At 42.6% G+C, this 16,680-nt stretch overlaps 1 protein-coding gene across 2 annotated transcripts in view; it reads left to right on the forward strand.

Annotated features, from left to right (window-relative positions):
* Positions 1 to 16,680, forward strand: part of KLB (klotho beta) — a 39,512-nt gene that overhangs the window by 10,785 nt on the left and 12,047 nt on the right. For both annotated transcript variants that reach the window (XM_010384446.1, XM_010384454.1), the window contains exons 2-3: positions 12,827 to 13,337; positions 16,158 to 16,426. In XM_010384446.1, the coding sequence (XP_010382748.1) occupies positions 12,827 to 13,337; positions 16,158 to 16,426 (780 nt within the window). The remainder of the gene's footprint in view (positions 1 to 12,826; positions 13,338 to 16,157; positions 16,427 to 16,680) is intronic.

A 16,680-nucleotide genomic window follows, 5' to 3' on the forward strand; every position in this document is an offset into this window, starting at 1 on the left:
CTTGGTTATGTAGAAGCAAAATCTTCAAGGATTATCTGAAATTATTGTATTTCACTGAAAAAAATGATTTTTTAAAAACTCCCTTGGTAAAGTCAGATTTCAAGAGAATAACATATCGTAATTAATTTGTGCTAAGTCTTAATGGCTAAAAAATTAGCCAAGCTTTTTTTTTCAACAAAGGATGGGAGAAAGAGGGTTGAAACAAACAATAAAACCTATTACTTTCTTCCTTCCACCACTTTCCCCTCTCACATCAAAAAAGTGTTTTTTGTTTTTTTGTTTGTTCGTTTGTTTGTTTGAGACAGAGTTTCGCTCTTGTTGCCCAGGCTGGAGTGCAATGGCGCGATCTCGGCTCATTGTAACCTCCACCTTCTGGGTTCAAGTGATTCTCCTGCCTCAGCCTCCCAGTAGCTGGGATTACAGGCATGCACCGCCACGCTTGACTAATTTTGTATTTTTTGTATTTTTAGCAGAGACAAGGTTACTCCATGTTGGTCAGGCTGGTCTTGAACTCCCGACCTCAGGTGATCTGCCTGGCTCTGCCTCCCAATATGCTGGGATTACAGGCATGAGCCACTGCACCCAGCCAAAAATGCTTTTTTTTAAAAGAGAAGAAAGAACAAAGAACAATCTTAATTCTTAAAGTGAAGGGTTGAGACAATTATTACAGATAACTGTTTTACATTTCATCATATTCTTTTAAATTATTATAATAATTTTTATTGCATACATACTGTAATATTAGAAACATACTAGGTACCTGTAATATATGATCTCATTTAATTCACTCATCAGCTCTGCCAGGTAGGTGTTCTGAAACTCAACTTACAATTGATGAAACTGAGGCCCAGAGAAATTTGCCCAAGGTTACATAGCGGATCAAAGTGTCAAACACAAAATTAAAGCCTGATCTATGTCAATCCAAGCTAGCAAGGTCTGAGGACAGATATCAGCTGCCCCGCTTCAATGAAAAAAATTTACAGCTTCAAAACCCGTGTCCGTCACTTGTTTTGATACTGTCTCAGCAGATATTTTACTTTGCTTTGCTTATTAAAGACCAAAACAATCTATGTGTTTAATTTGTCCATGAAATCTATGAACTATTTATCCCCTGACTCACATATTAAAAGTTAGGTTTTTCATTTGTCCTCATGATTTTAATTATTTGCTCAAAATTTAGCATTCCATTAAAGTGATGTTAAATCACTTAAGTGTGCCCTTGACAATATCATTTTTATTTTTTTTGAAGAGTCTCGCTCTGTCACCTAGGCTGGAGTAGTGCAGAGGTGTAATCTCGGCTCACTGCAACCTCCACCTCCCAGGCTCAAGCGATTCTCCTGCCTTAGCCTCCCGAGTAGCTAGGACTACAGGCGTGAGCCACCGCGCCAGCTAATTTTTATACTTTTAGTAGAGACGGGGTTTCGCTATGTTGGCCAGTCTGGTCTCAAACTCCTCACCTCAAGTGATCCACTTGCCTCAGGCTCCCAAAGTGCTGAGATTACAGGTGTGCGCCACTGTGCCCGGCCATATCATCTAGAGTTAGCACAGTTCTTCGTTTGATTAGCTAATGCATGATACCTGCATATAATGCCAACCCATCTCCATCAGGATCTAAGACACCTCTTAGAAAATACTGTATAAGAAATACTGATCAGGCCGGGCACGGTGACTCACGTACACCCCAGCACTTTGGGAGGCTGAGGCAGGCGGATCTCTTGAGGTCAGGAGTTCATGATTAGCCTGGCCAACATGGTGAAATCCCGTCTCTACTAAGAATACAAAAGTTAACTGGGTGTGGTGGTGGAAGCCTGAAATCCCAGCTACTTGGGAGGCTGAGGCAGGAGAATCACTTGAACCCAGGAGGCAGAGGTTGCAGTCAACCAAGATCGCGCCACTGCACTCCAGCCTGGGTGTCAAACATGCCATCTCTAAAAATAAAAAAAAGGAAAGAAAAAAGAAATACTGACCAAATACATTAAAACTATTATTATTATAGATGTTTTTTAACTAAGTTTGAATAAATTATGAAAACTGCTTGTGGAGAATTGCCAAAGAGAGTTTCTACAACCAGAATATCACTGTTAGTTACAAGAGTCGTGTAAAAAAAATTTTTTAGACACAACAGGTATTCTAAAATCTTCAAGAGAGCAATATTTACTTTTTCTAACCATTAAGTAGAAAAAGTTATACTTCAGTAAATGATTAACAAGAGTTTAAATAAATGTAATTATAAATGCTCAGAGAATAATATTGTGATCCTATTTAAACAGCTTGATTTGATATGAGCACTCTCATACATGGAAAATTAGGCCCAAATGGAGATCAGAAAATATTTTAAGTAATAGAAACAGTGCTGGACATGATGAAACTATGAACAGAGGGAAACTTTACATGACTTTATAATACAAAATAAGTCATTTAATAACATATATAAAGTTTTACTGAGCAAACTCAACATTCGAAAACAGCCTATTTTAGGCCAAGCACTGTAGCTCATGCCTGTAATCCTAGCACTTCGGGAGGCTGAGGTGGGTGGATCACCTGAGGTCAGGAGTTCAAGACCAGCCTGGCCAACATACTGAAACCCCATCTCTACTGAAAATACAAGAAAAATAAGCTGGACGTGGTGGCATGTGCCTGTAATCCCAGCCACTAGGGATGCTGAGGCAGGAGAATTATCTGAGCCCAGGAGGCGGAGGTTGCAGTGAGCCAAGATCACACCACTGCACTCTAGTCTGGGTGACACAGCGACGCAATCTCAAAAAAAAAAAAAAAAATTTAGCTGGGCGTAGTGATGGGTGCCTCTAGTCCCAGCTACTCAGGGGGCTAAAGCAGGAGAATCGCTTGAACCTGGAAGACGGAGGTTGCAGTGAGCCAAGATCGTGCCACTGCACTCCAGCCTGGGTGACAAGAACAAAACTCCATCTCAAAAAAAAAATAAATAAATAAAGCTATTTTAAAAGAAAAATGTGTGATTAAAACTACTGAACATTAGCAACAATTCTGTTGCTGAAAAGTAGTACAGAAGTTGAAAATAGACCAGAACCTTCTAATTTACTGGCCAGTGAAGAGCGAATCACAGAAGTAATTAAAGTAATCCTTGGGTGATCTAGTAGTGTTACTTGAAAATGTTTTTGGGTAACCCTGAGGCTGGTGAAAGCCAGGATCCTTTAGTATTGGGGGAGTTAATTGCTTGGTTCTGCTTAATGTCGTATCTTGACCAGAGATTACATGACCAAAGTCTTAAGTAAAGGGCCAGGGTCTACTGTTACGAGTTTTTCTTTCATGTTAATATGACATGACTTCCTCCTTACATTGTTTTGAACATCAATGTATTATTATAGAGGATAAAATATTCCTTAATATAGAATGAAATTCAGAGTAGCTGAACTTTACTTTTAAGTCTGTTTTTTCCTTTGAGATTTTTGGAAGTTGGGGGAAGCTAAAGAGTGATAGCATAGAATAATTAAAGTCACTGACAGGAACTGTTTCAACAAATACCCTTGACTTTTTTTTTCGAGATAGGGCCTTACTCTGTTGCCCAGGCTGGAGTGTAGTGGCATGATTATGGCTCACTGTAGCCTCAACTTCCTGGGCTCAAGTAATCCTGCCTTAGCCTCCCGAGTAGCTGGGACTACAGGTATACCCAGCTAAGGTTTTTAGTTTTTGTAGAAACAAGGTCTGGCTCTTGTTGTCCAGGCTGGTCTTGAACTCCTGGGTTCAAATGATCCTCCCACTTCAGCTCTCCAAAGTGCCGGGATTACAGGCGTGAACCACCATGCCCAACCCAACTTTATTAAATTACAAAACTAATGCATTTGTATTGCAAAACATTCAAACAACATAGAAAGACATTGTTAAAAATAAAGGTTCTCTTCTTTCCTTACTCCCTAACCCCACACCATGGAAGTAACCACTGCTAGCAATTTGTTCAATGTCCAAATTTTTTCTATGTATATATGTACACATAACATATGCATACATATAGTGATTTTTGAATCATATTAGTTTCAGTTATTATTTCTCAATAATCAAAATGTAAAGGCATACTGTTTTTATGTCAGTCATTTCTGTATTTTTTTTCTCCTGTTAGACATCATAGGTCATCTAAAGGCAGGGGCTACCTTGTTTTTCTAAATGTCTATTACACTGCCTTGTATTTGTTAAATAAATGTAGACTTGAATTTAAGTAAATAATCAAAGTAAATGGACGAAGAATGACAAAAGGAATAAAATAATAGCCAGAGGTTGAAGGAAACTTACAGAAATGAAAATGACTTATCTAAACATGTTTTTGTTGATGTATATAACTTTGTGTAATGAACAGAATGAGACATAAGGTAATGCTGATGAATTCTCCATTTGATTGAGTTCAGAGGTAGTGAAGCGGGATGCAGGCATAATCAAAACTATGACTCCAGCTGGGCACAGTGGCTCATGTCTGTAATCCCAACACTTTATGAGGCCAAGGTGGGCAGACCACTTGAGGTCAGGAGTTCGAGACCAGCCTGGCCAACATGGTGAAACCCTGTCTGTACTAAAAATAAAAAAATTAGCTAGGCGTTGTGGCACGCGCCTGTAGTCGCAGCTACTCAGGAGGCTGAGGCAGGAGAATTGTTTGAACCCAGGAGGTGGAAGCTGCAGTGAACCAAGATAACGCCACTGCACTCCAGTGTGGGTGACAGAGCAAGACTCTGTCTCAAAAAAAAAAAAGTTAGACTGAAAGAGCAGAAATACTTGTCTTCATAGCATTTAGAACAGCATGGCATTCAATCAAGTCATAATTAAATGGTTCTTAGAGATGAGTGATTTTCATAACTGAATATAACAGAACAGTGATGGAAATAAGAGCCACAGAAATTGAATAATATAAATATTAATAAGAGCTAACACATATCTAGTACCAAATGCGCCAGGCACTGTTCCAGGTGTTGTGTGTGTACTGTCTCATCTAATCCTCACTGAAATTCTGCAAGGTAGGTACTGTGATCATTTCCACTTAGAGGAAACCAGAGGGTGGAGAGGTTAGGTAACTTGCACAGGATGAATCAGGCCCAGGCTGTATCACCCCATGTGCTCCAATTACAGGTAGAGTATGGACCTCAGAGGTCATTTTGTTCAATTTAAAAAATTTTTCTATTATAGATGAAGAAGCTGAACCTCCCTCTCTCCCACATAAATGACCTGCCCAAGGTGTCAGTTAGTAGTAAAGCTAGAAATAGAACTAAGTCCTTCAGCTTTCTAGTTCACTGTCATTCCAGGATATCATGCAAATTAAATTACGTGCCTTTGAAACACACTTTTACACCATAGACCGGAAGGTGATTGGACAGGCTGTGAAAATGCAAGGGGTATGTAACAGACATGGCACAAAACCAAGGGATAGTAGACTGAGAAACCAGAGAAGAAACATTCAGAGGCAGCCATGTGTGGTGGCTCACACCTGTAATTCCAACACTTTGGGAGGCCGAGGGGGCTGGATCATTTGAGGTCAGGAATTCGAGACCAGCCTGGCCAACATGGTGAAACCCTGTCTCTACTTAAAATACAAAAATTAGCTAGGCAGTAGTAGCACACACCTGTAATCCCAGCTACTTGGGAGGCTGAGGCAAGAGAATTGCTTGAGCCTGGGAGGCAGAGGTTAGGGTGAGCTGATCACACCACTGAGCTCCAGTCTGGGTGACAGAGTGAGACCCTGTCTTTTTTTGATGGAGTCTTGCTCTGTTCCTCAGGCTGGAGTGCAATGGCGGATCTCAGTCTAACATTGACAATGGTGTAAGGATCACCATTCACAGGGAAGACAGTCCAGCACAGGGGTGGTGCCTGAGGGATTTACTTAGCTTCTGACATCAGTGAGGAAAATAATCCAATGCCAACGTTACTGGCTTTAGGAGAGAGGTGAATAGAAAATTACACATAAGTGTTATACATAGAAGTGCTGTGCTAGGCACTTGGACAACTAACGGTTTTCTGAACACCCCAAATTTGCTGACAGGTCCTCCATGACCTCTCTAGATGATATTGGATTCCAAAGGTATACAGATATTTTTCTCTCATCACGCAATTGTGGAATGTGGTACCCTCATTCTAGGACTATTTAACTCTTTTAATAACTAAGTACAGCAGAGGGAAAATGTAATTTTAAAACAATATGTCAAATGGTCTTTCCCCAACGGCTTCAAAATTTAGATCTCGCAGAACATACAGAAAGCAGGATGGTATAGTAAAGTGGGTTCAAATCCCAGCTCTGCAACTGTAAACTTCAATTTGTTTTCTAAAATGGGAAAAATAAGACTTGTCTTGCAGAAGCTGTATTATCAACAAGGTACATCAAGTAACCAACAAACTAGCTGATCCATAATGGGCATTCATTCAACAAATATTCTAGGCCAGGCCCTCCGTTGGGCATCTGTGTGGACAACTGTGAACACAATAAATATAGTCAGTCTCTGCCCTCAAGAAGCTAATAGACCTGGTGTGAGCTATACTGCATGAGCCTGAAACTTTTACAATAGCAGGGAGGGATCCTTTAAAAAAAAAAAAAAAAATTAAATGGAGATAAAAATCAATACAAAAGTAAATATTTGGCCAGGTGCAGTAGCTCAGGCACTTTGGGAGGCCAAGGCAGGAGGATTGCTTGCGTTTGAGACCAGCCTGGGCAACATAGTGAGACCCTGTCTCTGCAAAAATGTATTAAATAAATAAATGAATCTTTATTTAGAATGAGAAAAACATCACAATAAATTACTATAGTCACGCCTGTAATCCCAACACTTTGAGAGGCCAAGGCAGTCGGATCACCTGAGGTCAGGAGTTCAAGACCAGCCTGGCCAACATGGTGAAACCCCCGTCTCTACTAAAAATACAAAAACTTAGCTAGGTGTGGTGGTGGGTGCATGTAATCCCAGCTACTCAGGAGGTGGAGGCAGGAGAATCGCTTCAACCCAGGAGGTAGAGGTTGCATGAGCTGAGATCACGCCATTGCACTCCAGACTGGGCAACAAGAGTGAAACTCTGTCTCAAAAAAAAAAAGAAAAGAAAGAAAGAAAGAAAGAAAAGAAATAGGTAGTCCATTCCTGGCATTAATGAAAGGCAATGATTCAAATAAATTAAAAGTTCTATGCCCAAAGTTGGTTATTGAAACATTTATGACAGGAAAAGAGAAAGAACAAAAGGACGAAGAAAAATAAATGTTTATCAAAAGAGAGAGATGACTAAGTAAATCATTATTATACTAAGTTATTCTGAAAACCAAAACCAACATGGAAAAATGTTTAAAGCGATTTTATTTTTTAAATTTTTATTTATTTATTTGTTTGTTTAATTATTGCAAGATGGAGTTTTGCTCTTGTTGCCCAGGCTGAAGTGCAGTGGCGCAATCTCAGCTCACTGCAACCTCTGCCTCCCGAGGTTCAAGCCATTCTCCTGCCTCAGCCTCCCAAGTAGCTGTGACTACAGGTGCCCGCCACCATGCCCGGCTAATTTTTGTATTTTTGATAGAGACAGGGTCTCACCATGTTGGCCAGGCTCATCTCAAACTCCTGATCTCAGGTGATCCCGCCCACCTCCACCTCCCGAAGTGCTGGGATTACAGGCATGAGCCATGGCTCCCGGCCTTCAAGTGATTTTAGCTGGGAAATATATTTGGAAAGCCTGGGTGGGAACACAGAAATATAAACATATTTTGTTATGCTTGTGGAGTTTTTAAATAAACTTTCTTTAATTGTTGTTATTTAATAGTCTATTAAATAGCTTTAACAACAGACACTTTTACAGTACACATGAAGATATTTCAGCCAAAATGTGACCAAACTCATACACGGATTTGGAAATGGAACTTTTGATGAATGACTGAGGGTTCCTTGAATACACCGGTGTGATGTGTTCGGCTTGCTCATCTGTCTTGAACCCATCTTTCCAACAGTGTCCCGTCATGTCTTCCTCTGGCTCCTAATCCCTTCTTCATCCATTTCTGAAGTTGTGCCTGCTATCTTATTTGTTTCCTATCATCCACAGAATTTATCTGAGTCTGGACTTCCAGGGGCATCAAAAAAATGCTGCCACATTAGACTGGAGGAGGGAACAGAATGAGATATTAGGTCCTGGTTGTCTCTCAATGACATTAGGCCCTGATAGCTGGCTCCAAAAGAAAAAGAAGCTGACTTTCCCTTTAAGCTACTGAATCTAAAGAACAAAGGTTGAAGCTCCCTTAAATCAATCATTACAAAGGTAGATGGCTTTGTACAAATTAGAGGGTGACCTTGGAAAATTGTAGAATGGCTGTTGTGCAAGGTTGCAGGTCCCAGGTTGCACTCCCCTACTAACCTTATTTTAATTTTCCCAACAGATCTCCTTTATGAGTGTCCAACCAAAGAACACAAATAGATGGATATGGCTAACTCACAATCTCGGAGCAAAACTTTTTACCTTGTTACTTGGCAAATAGGATCAAGTTATAACCAAAAGTACTGCACAGAGGACCTCCCCCACATTCTCTATATGAGAATGAAGAGGCTGTCTTCAGCCCAGAGCAAAGATAACCCTAGATACCTTGATAGCCTATGTAAATAGCAGCAAAGGTGAAAGAGACACTGTGGAACGTGAAGGTCACCTTGACAACACATCCATATGTATATCCAGAAAACCCGCATGGAAAGCTACTGCAGAGATATGTCTTCTGAGTGCTACTGTTTCTCATTCAAAGGCTGATGTAACCAAGATTTTTATCACAACTTAGGTCATCTTTCACATAATCACTGAAATTTAGTTTCTGCAAAGGCAAGACACTAAATTTGTAAAGCAACAAGTTTAAGGCTCAGAATCTGGGCTACACGGGCTCAGTGCTTTCCAGTTTGCATGGAGTGGTGCACGATAGGCCTGAAGGGAGGTACTGATCACTGGGTCTTCCATGGATGATAGCTCTAAGCCTACCAAGGGATTAAGTGACTTGTTAGAAAAAAGCAAAGAATGCCCTCCTTTGAATCCTAGTAATGCCTGACTGCTTTTGTTTCTAATCAGAAAAAAAAAAAAAAAAAAAAAAAGTGGTTCTCAAGAATTTTGTGATTCTAGCCCCAGAAAAATCCAGAAAGAATAGCTAAAGCCATTTAAGGCAGTGCCTGTCCCAGGCTCCTCTGTGATTCTTCCAGAAGTTGCAATGTCAGGTTGGAGACAAGGAAGGAGGCTACATTCTGAACACTTCTCTGAGAGGAATTTTTTTTTTTTTTTTTTTTGGAGACAGAGTCTCACTCTGTCACCCAGGCTGGAGTGCAGTGACTCATTCTAGGCTCACTGCAACCTCCGCCTCCCTGGTTCAAGTGATTCTCCTGGCTCAGCCTCCTGAGTGGCTGGGACCACAGGCGCATGCCACCATACCCAGCTAATTTTTGTATTTTTTTTTTTTTTTAGTAGAGAAGGGGTTTCACCATGTTAGCCAGGCTGGTCTCAAACTCCTGACCTCAAGTGATCTGCCCACCTCAGCCTCCCAAAGAGCTGGGATTACAGGCGTGAGCCACTGTGCCCGACTGGAAAGCTTTTTTTTTCCCTTGAGTCAGGGTGTCGCTCCGTCCCCCAGGCTGGAGTGCAGTGGTGCCATCTCGGCACATCACAACCTCTACCTCCCTGGCTTAAATGATCCTCCAACCTCAGTCTCCTGAATAGCTGGGACTACAGGTGTGCATCACCATGCCTGGCTTTTTTTTTTTTTTTTTTTTTTTTTTGTAGATATGGGGTTTCATCATGTTGCCCAGGCTGATCTTGAATTCCTGAGCTCAAGCGATCCTCTCACCTTGGCCTCACAAAGTGTTGGGATTACAGGTGTAAGCCACCCACCCAACCAACAGGAAAGCATTCTTTTGTTTTTTGTTTTTTGTTTTTTGGTTTGGAAATGGAGTTTCGCTCTTGTTGCCCAGGCTGGAGTGCAATGGCACGATCTCAGCTCACTGTATCACTGCAACCTCTGCCTCCCGGGTTCAAGCGATTCTCCCGCCTCAGCCTCCCGAGTAGCTGGGATTACAGGCATGCGCCACTATGACTAGCTAATTTTGTATTTTTAGTAGAGACAAGGTTTCTCCATGTTGGTCAGGCTGGTCTGAAACTCCCCACCTCAGGTGATCTGCCCGACTCGGCCTCCAAAAGTGCTGGGATTACAGGCATGAGCCACCACGCCCGGCCTGAGGAAAGCATTCTTAAGGATCCTTGGGAATATCTGGGTGCTAAATGGTATCAGAATCTTCCAATGAAAACTGAGTAAGGACAAGTGGACAGAGGTATACCTCAAGGCATTTATTTCTCCGGAAAATCTTCCAGGAATTTATTTAAATTGTGTTTTCTTGCCTAAAGCAGGATGGCACGTTTCAGAATCCTCACCCCTTACCTCAATGCTACTTTCCCCATCTAACAGGGTTTACGGAATATTTTCAGGGTCCATAGGATCAATCTGGTTTGAATCCATTATTCATATTTGGTTGTCTTTGACCTACATAAAAGGCAGTTTCAGACAGTTTATCCTGATATAAAATATCTCCAGTGAGCAAAAGAAAAGGTAAGGAACAAAACTGAAAGCAGGCTCTGTGTGCTAAAGATAACGAGTTTGTGCATTCGTTTTAGAAACTTGCAAATAGTGGAGGCCGGGGGCAGTGGCTCACGCCTGTAATCCCAGCACTTTGGGAGGTTGAGGCGAGTGGATCACCTGAGGTCAGGAGTTTGAGACCAGCCTGGCCAACATGGTGGAGCCCCATCTCTACTAAAAATACAAAAATTAACCGGGCTTGGTGGTGCTCACCTGTAGTCTCAGCTACTTGGGAGGCTGAGGTGGGAGGATCACTTGAACCCGAGAGGTGGAGGTTGAGTGAGCTGAGATTGCGCCACTGCACTCCAGCCTGGGTGACAAAGCAAGACTCTGTCTCAAAGAAAAAAAAAAAAAAAACACTCGAATAGTGGAGAAATTGAGAGACCAGGGAAGAGATGTCAAGAGATAAGCAAGTCAAATGCTAAGGGGAAGAGAGTGGCTCTGACACAGATGAAGGACAATTCCACAGCTAACTGGGACACAGAAGTGGAATTGGCATTTAACTGGCATGGAGTCCTTAATGTTTGCTCCTTCAGCTGTGGCTGTGACTGTTAACTGAGCCATGGCTTCTGGCTTCTTTTTTTTTATTTATTTTATTTAATGACATATTTTATTGCCATTTTATGTTTCTCTTTCACATGTTTCATCCTTATTTTCCTGATAAGAAACTTTCTGAGGGTAAGTTCCTGTGCCATCTATCTCAGTCTCCCAGCCCAGGGCAAGCCAGGCATGGAAGTGCTCAGGAAGTATGTGTCATATTAAATGGGCCAGAAACCCATCACGAAGCTGTATTATAAGAGAGCTCAACTGGAAATGCAAACTCCAGGAGGACCAATAATAACATCCACCTTTTGGCAGCACCTCCTGCGTGCTCTATTCTATGCTACCTATTTCATGCATATATTAGCTCTAAATCTGACAACAACCTTATAGAGGATTTTTTTTTTTTTTCTTGAGACAGAGTTTTGTTCCTGTCGCCCAGGCTGGAGTGCAGTGGCACTATCTCTGCTCACTGCAACCTCCGCCTCCCGGGTTCAAGTAATTCTCCTACCTCAGCCTCCCAAGTAGCTGGGATTACAGGTGCCTGCCACCAGGCCCAACCAAGTTTCGTATTTTTAGTACACACGGGGTTTCACCACGTTGGCCCGGCTGGTCTCGAACTTCTGACCTCAGGTGATCCGCCTGCCTCGGCCTTCCAAAATGCTGGGATTACAGGCATTAGCCACCGCGCCTGGTGGATATTGTTTTTATTAACCTCATTCTACAACTGAGGATACTAAGAGATTTCAGAAGGGTTAAGTGACTTGCCTCAGGTTACACAATAAGTATGTGAACTTCAAGCCTAGGTGTGCTGACCCCAAAGCTCACACTCTTTCTACTGGTCTTCTGCTGTGGGCAGTGCCAACCACCCTTTAATAATCATAGCAATAATAGCTAAGGCTTATATAGAGCTTACTCTGTGCCAGGCATGATTCTATAGCAGTTCACACAGGTTAATTCACTCAATTCTCACAACATCCCTAGGAGGTGGGCTCCATTATTATTCATTGATAAGTTCAGGGCCTGTGTTTTCCTGGACTTCTAAATTAGGACCAAAGGAAGATTCTGTAGAATGGTGAAAGATCACTGCTCTGGGTCGGGCGCGGTGGCTCACTCCTGTAATCCCAACACTTTGGGAGGCCAAGGAGGGTGGATCACCTGAAGTCAAGAGTTCCAGACAAGCCTGACCAATATGGGGAAACCCTGTCTCTACTGAAAATACAAAACTTAGTCGGGCGTCGTGGTGTGCACCTGTAATCCCAGCTACTCAGGAATCTGAGACAGGATAATTGCTTGAACCCGGGAGGCGGAGGTTGCAGTGAGCTGAGATCACACCACTACACCCTGACCTGGGTAACAGAGTGAGACTCCATCTCAAAAAAAAAAAAAAAAAAAAAAAAAAAAAAAAAAATCACTACTCTGTGTCTTCTTGTGTAGAGGTGGAAACCCTAAGAGGACCCGGGAAGGGAGCCAGGCAGAGGGGAAATAAGAGCCTAGACTAGGCTTTCTGCCAGCCTCCAGCTCTCCTGTAGTAGAAATTTTAGGTTGGAAGCACCAGGGGCATAGAGAACAGACTTTGAGGTCATCGGGCCTCCCTGGCACTTTCCCCTGAATCACTCTATGCTGCATTAATTTTATCCATGAAAAGACCATTTACCAGCCACGTTACAGCTCTTGTAAGTGAGGACAACAAAGATCAATAATATTTTCTTCTTTTAGGCTCACTCGAAAGTTTGGCATAACTACAACGCACACTTCCGCCCACATCAGAAGGGTTGGTTATCGATCACATTGGGATCTCACTGGATCGAGCCACACCGGTCGGAAAACACGATGGATATACTCAAATGTCAGCAGTCCATGGTTTCTGTGCTTGGATGGTTTGCCAACCCTATCCATGGGGGTGGCGACTATCCAGAAGGGATGAAAAAGAAGTTGCTCTCCATTCTACCCCTTTTCTCTGAAGCAGAAAAGAATGAGGTGAGAGGCACAGCTGATTTCTTTGCCTTTTCTTTTGGACCCAACAACTTCAAGCCCCTAAACACCATGGCTAAAATGGGGCAAAATGTTTCACTCGATTTAAGAGAAGCACTGAACTGGATTAAACTGGAATACAACAACCCTCGAATCTTGATTGCTGAGAATGGCTGGTTCACAGACAGTCATGTGAAAACAGAAGACACCACGGCCATCTACATGATGAAGAATTTCCTCAGCCAGGTGCTTCAAGGTTGGTTGTACACTTGCTTAATTTTTAAAAAATTCTAAAAATTTACAGGATATTTAAAATCACCTTTGAATATATAACTATTATTGTTGGGCAGGTTTTTTTTGAAATAGAGTTTCTGTCTGTCTCCTAGGCTAAAGTGCAGTGGCACCATCTTGGCTCACTGCAACCTCTGCCTCTTAGGTTCAAGTGATTCTCCTGCCTCAGCCTCCTGAGTAACTGGGATTACAGGTGTCCACCACCACGCCCAGCTAATTTTTGTATTTTTACTAGAGACGGGGTCTCACCATGTTGGCCAGGCTGGTCTTGAACTCCTGACCTTAAGTGATCCACCCACCTCAGCCTCCTAAAGTGCTGGGATTACAGGCATGAGCCACCATGCCCGGCCAGGCCTTTTGTATCATCCAATTTTTTTTTTTTTTTTTTTTTTCCAGAGGGAGTCACTCTGTGGCCCAGGCTGGAGTGCAACAGTGCGATCTCGGCTCACTGCAACCTCTGCCTCCTGGGTTCAAGCGATTCTCCTGCCTTAGCCTCCTGAGTAGCTGGGATTACAGGTGTCCGCCACCACGCCCGGCTAAGTTTTGTATTTTTAATAGAGACGGGGTTTCACCAGTTTGGCCAGACTGGTCTCAAACTCCTGACCTCAGGTGATTCACCTGCCTCGGCCTCCCAAAGTGCCAGGATTACAGACATGAGCCACCACACCCAGCCATTGTATTGTCCAATGTTGACAGAACTTTTTCATGTTATTCCCATGTTCTTTTTTAAATAAAAGTTTGAGAACAGAATCCTTTCAGACTAGAACTACATCCTTAATTGGCAAGAAGATGCGTTTCATTCTTTCTAAAGGACATAGTGCTGAAAGAGGTATGCTTAAAGTTTCCTCACAGTAGTACTTTATTCTGAGATGTTGAAAGTGTTTCTTGAAATTGTGATCTTTATACTCTATTACACAAAGGCATAATGAAAAGGTCTGAAGACAAAATGAGTTGTTTCTATTGCTCCCAGTGACTTTTGGCCCCCACTTAGCCCCTCACTCCTTCTCTATTACTCAAGTAGTGACATCTACAGGTGGCTAACGGAAACAATGGAGCAGAAGACAAGCTGAGTACAATGGTTCTGTTCCCTGGAGTTGGGCTCTATTTCACGCTCATATTAAGGAATTCTCTGTGGATCTTTCTAAAATTTTGTTGCTCTCTTTAAAAGTCACAAGCCAGGAAGAAAATCCTAGGTGCCGCTGGAGAGAGCCTTCAGGGAGGGTCCTGAAGGAGAACAAGACCCTGCCGCCCCAAGTTGCAGGAAGGAACAGCATGGAACCGAGCCATGCCCAGCTACAGGCCATGCACGTGGGGGCCAAGGCTGGGCTCTGCCTACAGGGGCTGGGTCAAATGCCATGCTCTTGGGCAGAAGGGGTGTCCATTCCCCAGGTGTTACCATTCCACCTCTCCTTAGGGCCCTACAACAGCTATAGACTAGAACCAGGGCCTGTTGAACATATTTATCTTCTTGGAAACTCTTGGCCTGGATTTTCCTCATTTAAGGAAAAGAATGTCATTGATAAAAATCCCAAAATGCAGAGATGAGGAGGCATTTCTATGAGAGAAGTGAAATCTTTTAAGAAAGAAAAAAGGATTCAGGGCTAATTTGGGTATTTGTTGTTTGGACTGCTGCTGTTGATTTTCTTTTCTCTCTCTTTTTTTTTTCTTTTTTTGAGATGGAGTTTTGTTCTTGTTACCCAGGCTGGAGTACAATGGCACAATCTCGGCTCACTGCAATCTCCACCTTCTGGGTTCAAGTGATTCTCCTGCCTCAGCCTCCTGAGTAGCTGAGATTGCAGGTGCCTGCCACCATCCCCAGCTAATTTTTGTATTTTTAGTAGAGACAAGGCTTCATTATGTTGCCCAGGCTGGTCTCGAACTCCTGACCTCAGGTGATCCACCCACCTCAGCCTCCCAAAGTGCTGGGATTACAGGCGTGAGCCACTGCGCCCGGCCTGTTGATTTTCATATTTCATTTTTACACAATTCCTACAAGTTACTGAATAAGAGTTTTAAAGCTAGAAAGGTCCTTAGAGATCCTATTTTCCAATCTTTTTTGTTTACAAATGAGGAAACTGAGGCCAAGAAACTTGCCCAATAGCATGCTCCGTAGAGCATAGCAGGGTAAGCGCCTCAGCACCCTGCTCCTTAGCTCAGCCAGTTCCCATTCTCTTACATCACTTTTCTTCTTTTACCTCCTTATGTCTACATTCATTTATGTTAATTCTAAAAGCAGATTTTTAAAACTCCTTGGGCAGAAGGGGTGTCCATTCCCCAGGTGTTACCATTCCACCTCCCTTAGGGCCCTACAGCAGCTGCAGACTAGAACCAGGGCCTGTTGAACATGTTTCTTAGAAACTCTTAGCCTGGATAGTTTCCTAGAATTAACAGCTTATCCATAAACAAGAACCAACTCAAACTTGACATAAGAAACTCTTGGTCATGAGCAGACATATGCGTTGATCCCAAAGAGTTCTGGAAATTACCATGCCCTCTGACACAGATTTGCACACCAAGTCTCAGGAGTATTTAAGGTGTGATCCTTTAACTGTGACATTCACTTGGTCCAAGCGGGAGTCAGGGGATCAGGAGATACCAGTCTGGATGAAAATAATTGCCACTTTTGAAGTATAAACATGAATTTTTCTATTTGATACAGCAGACCTGAAAATTAGGGGAAAGGTTCGTTTTACAATATGCTGCCCTCCGGCACGTTAGTGAAATTGTAAACACGAACTAGAATGTTTAGGCCTCTGAACATCTCTGCTTTCTTTTCTCTGTGCAGCAATAAGGTTAGATGAAATACGAGTGTTTGGTTATACTGCCTGGTCTCTCCTGGATGGCTTTGAATGGCAGGATGCTTACACCATCCGCCGAGGATTATTTTATGTGGATTTTAACAGTAAACAGAAAGAGCGGAAACCTAAGTCTTCGGCACACTACTACAAACAGATCATACGAGAAAATGGTTTTTCTTTAAAAGAGTCCACGCCAGATGTGCAGGGCCAGTTTCCCTGTGACTTCTCCTGGGGTGTCACTGAGTCTGTTCTTAAGGTAAGTGGTTACTTCCAAATTAACCATAAACTGGGGCAAACAGCACACACTATTTCATTTACTCAATGACAGCTGAGAGATAGCTGTCAGAAAATATCAAATACCACAATTGTATGGAGGTTATGAAGGAGAGCTAGGGAAAGAGAAGGGAGAAAAAGAAGGAAATAAATGCCGAGAGCCTTTCATGGGCCAGAACTCATAATTGGTGATGGAGATGGAGAGGTGAAGAGGCTGCCCTCAAGAAGCATACAGTC

The sequence above is a fragment of the Rhinopithecus roxellana genome, chromosome 2, assembly GCF_007565055.1.
Source record: "Rhinopithecus roxellana isolate Shanxi Qingling chromosome 2, ASM756505v1, whole genome shotgun sequence".
Lineage (NCBI taxonomy): Eukaryota > Metazoa > Chordata > Mammalia > Primates > Cercopithecidae > Rhinopithecus > Rhinopithecus roxellana.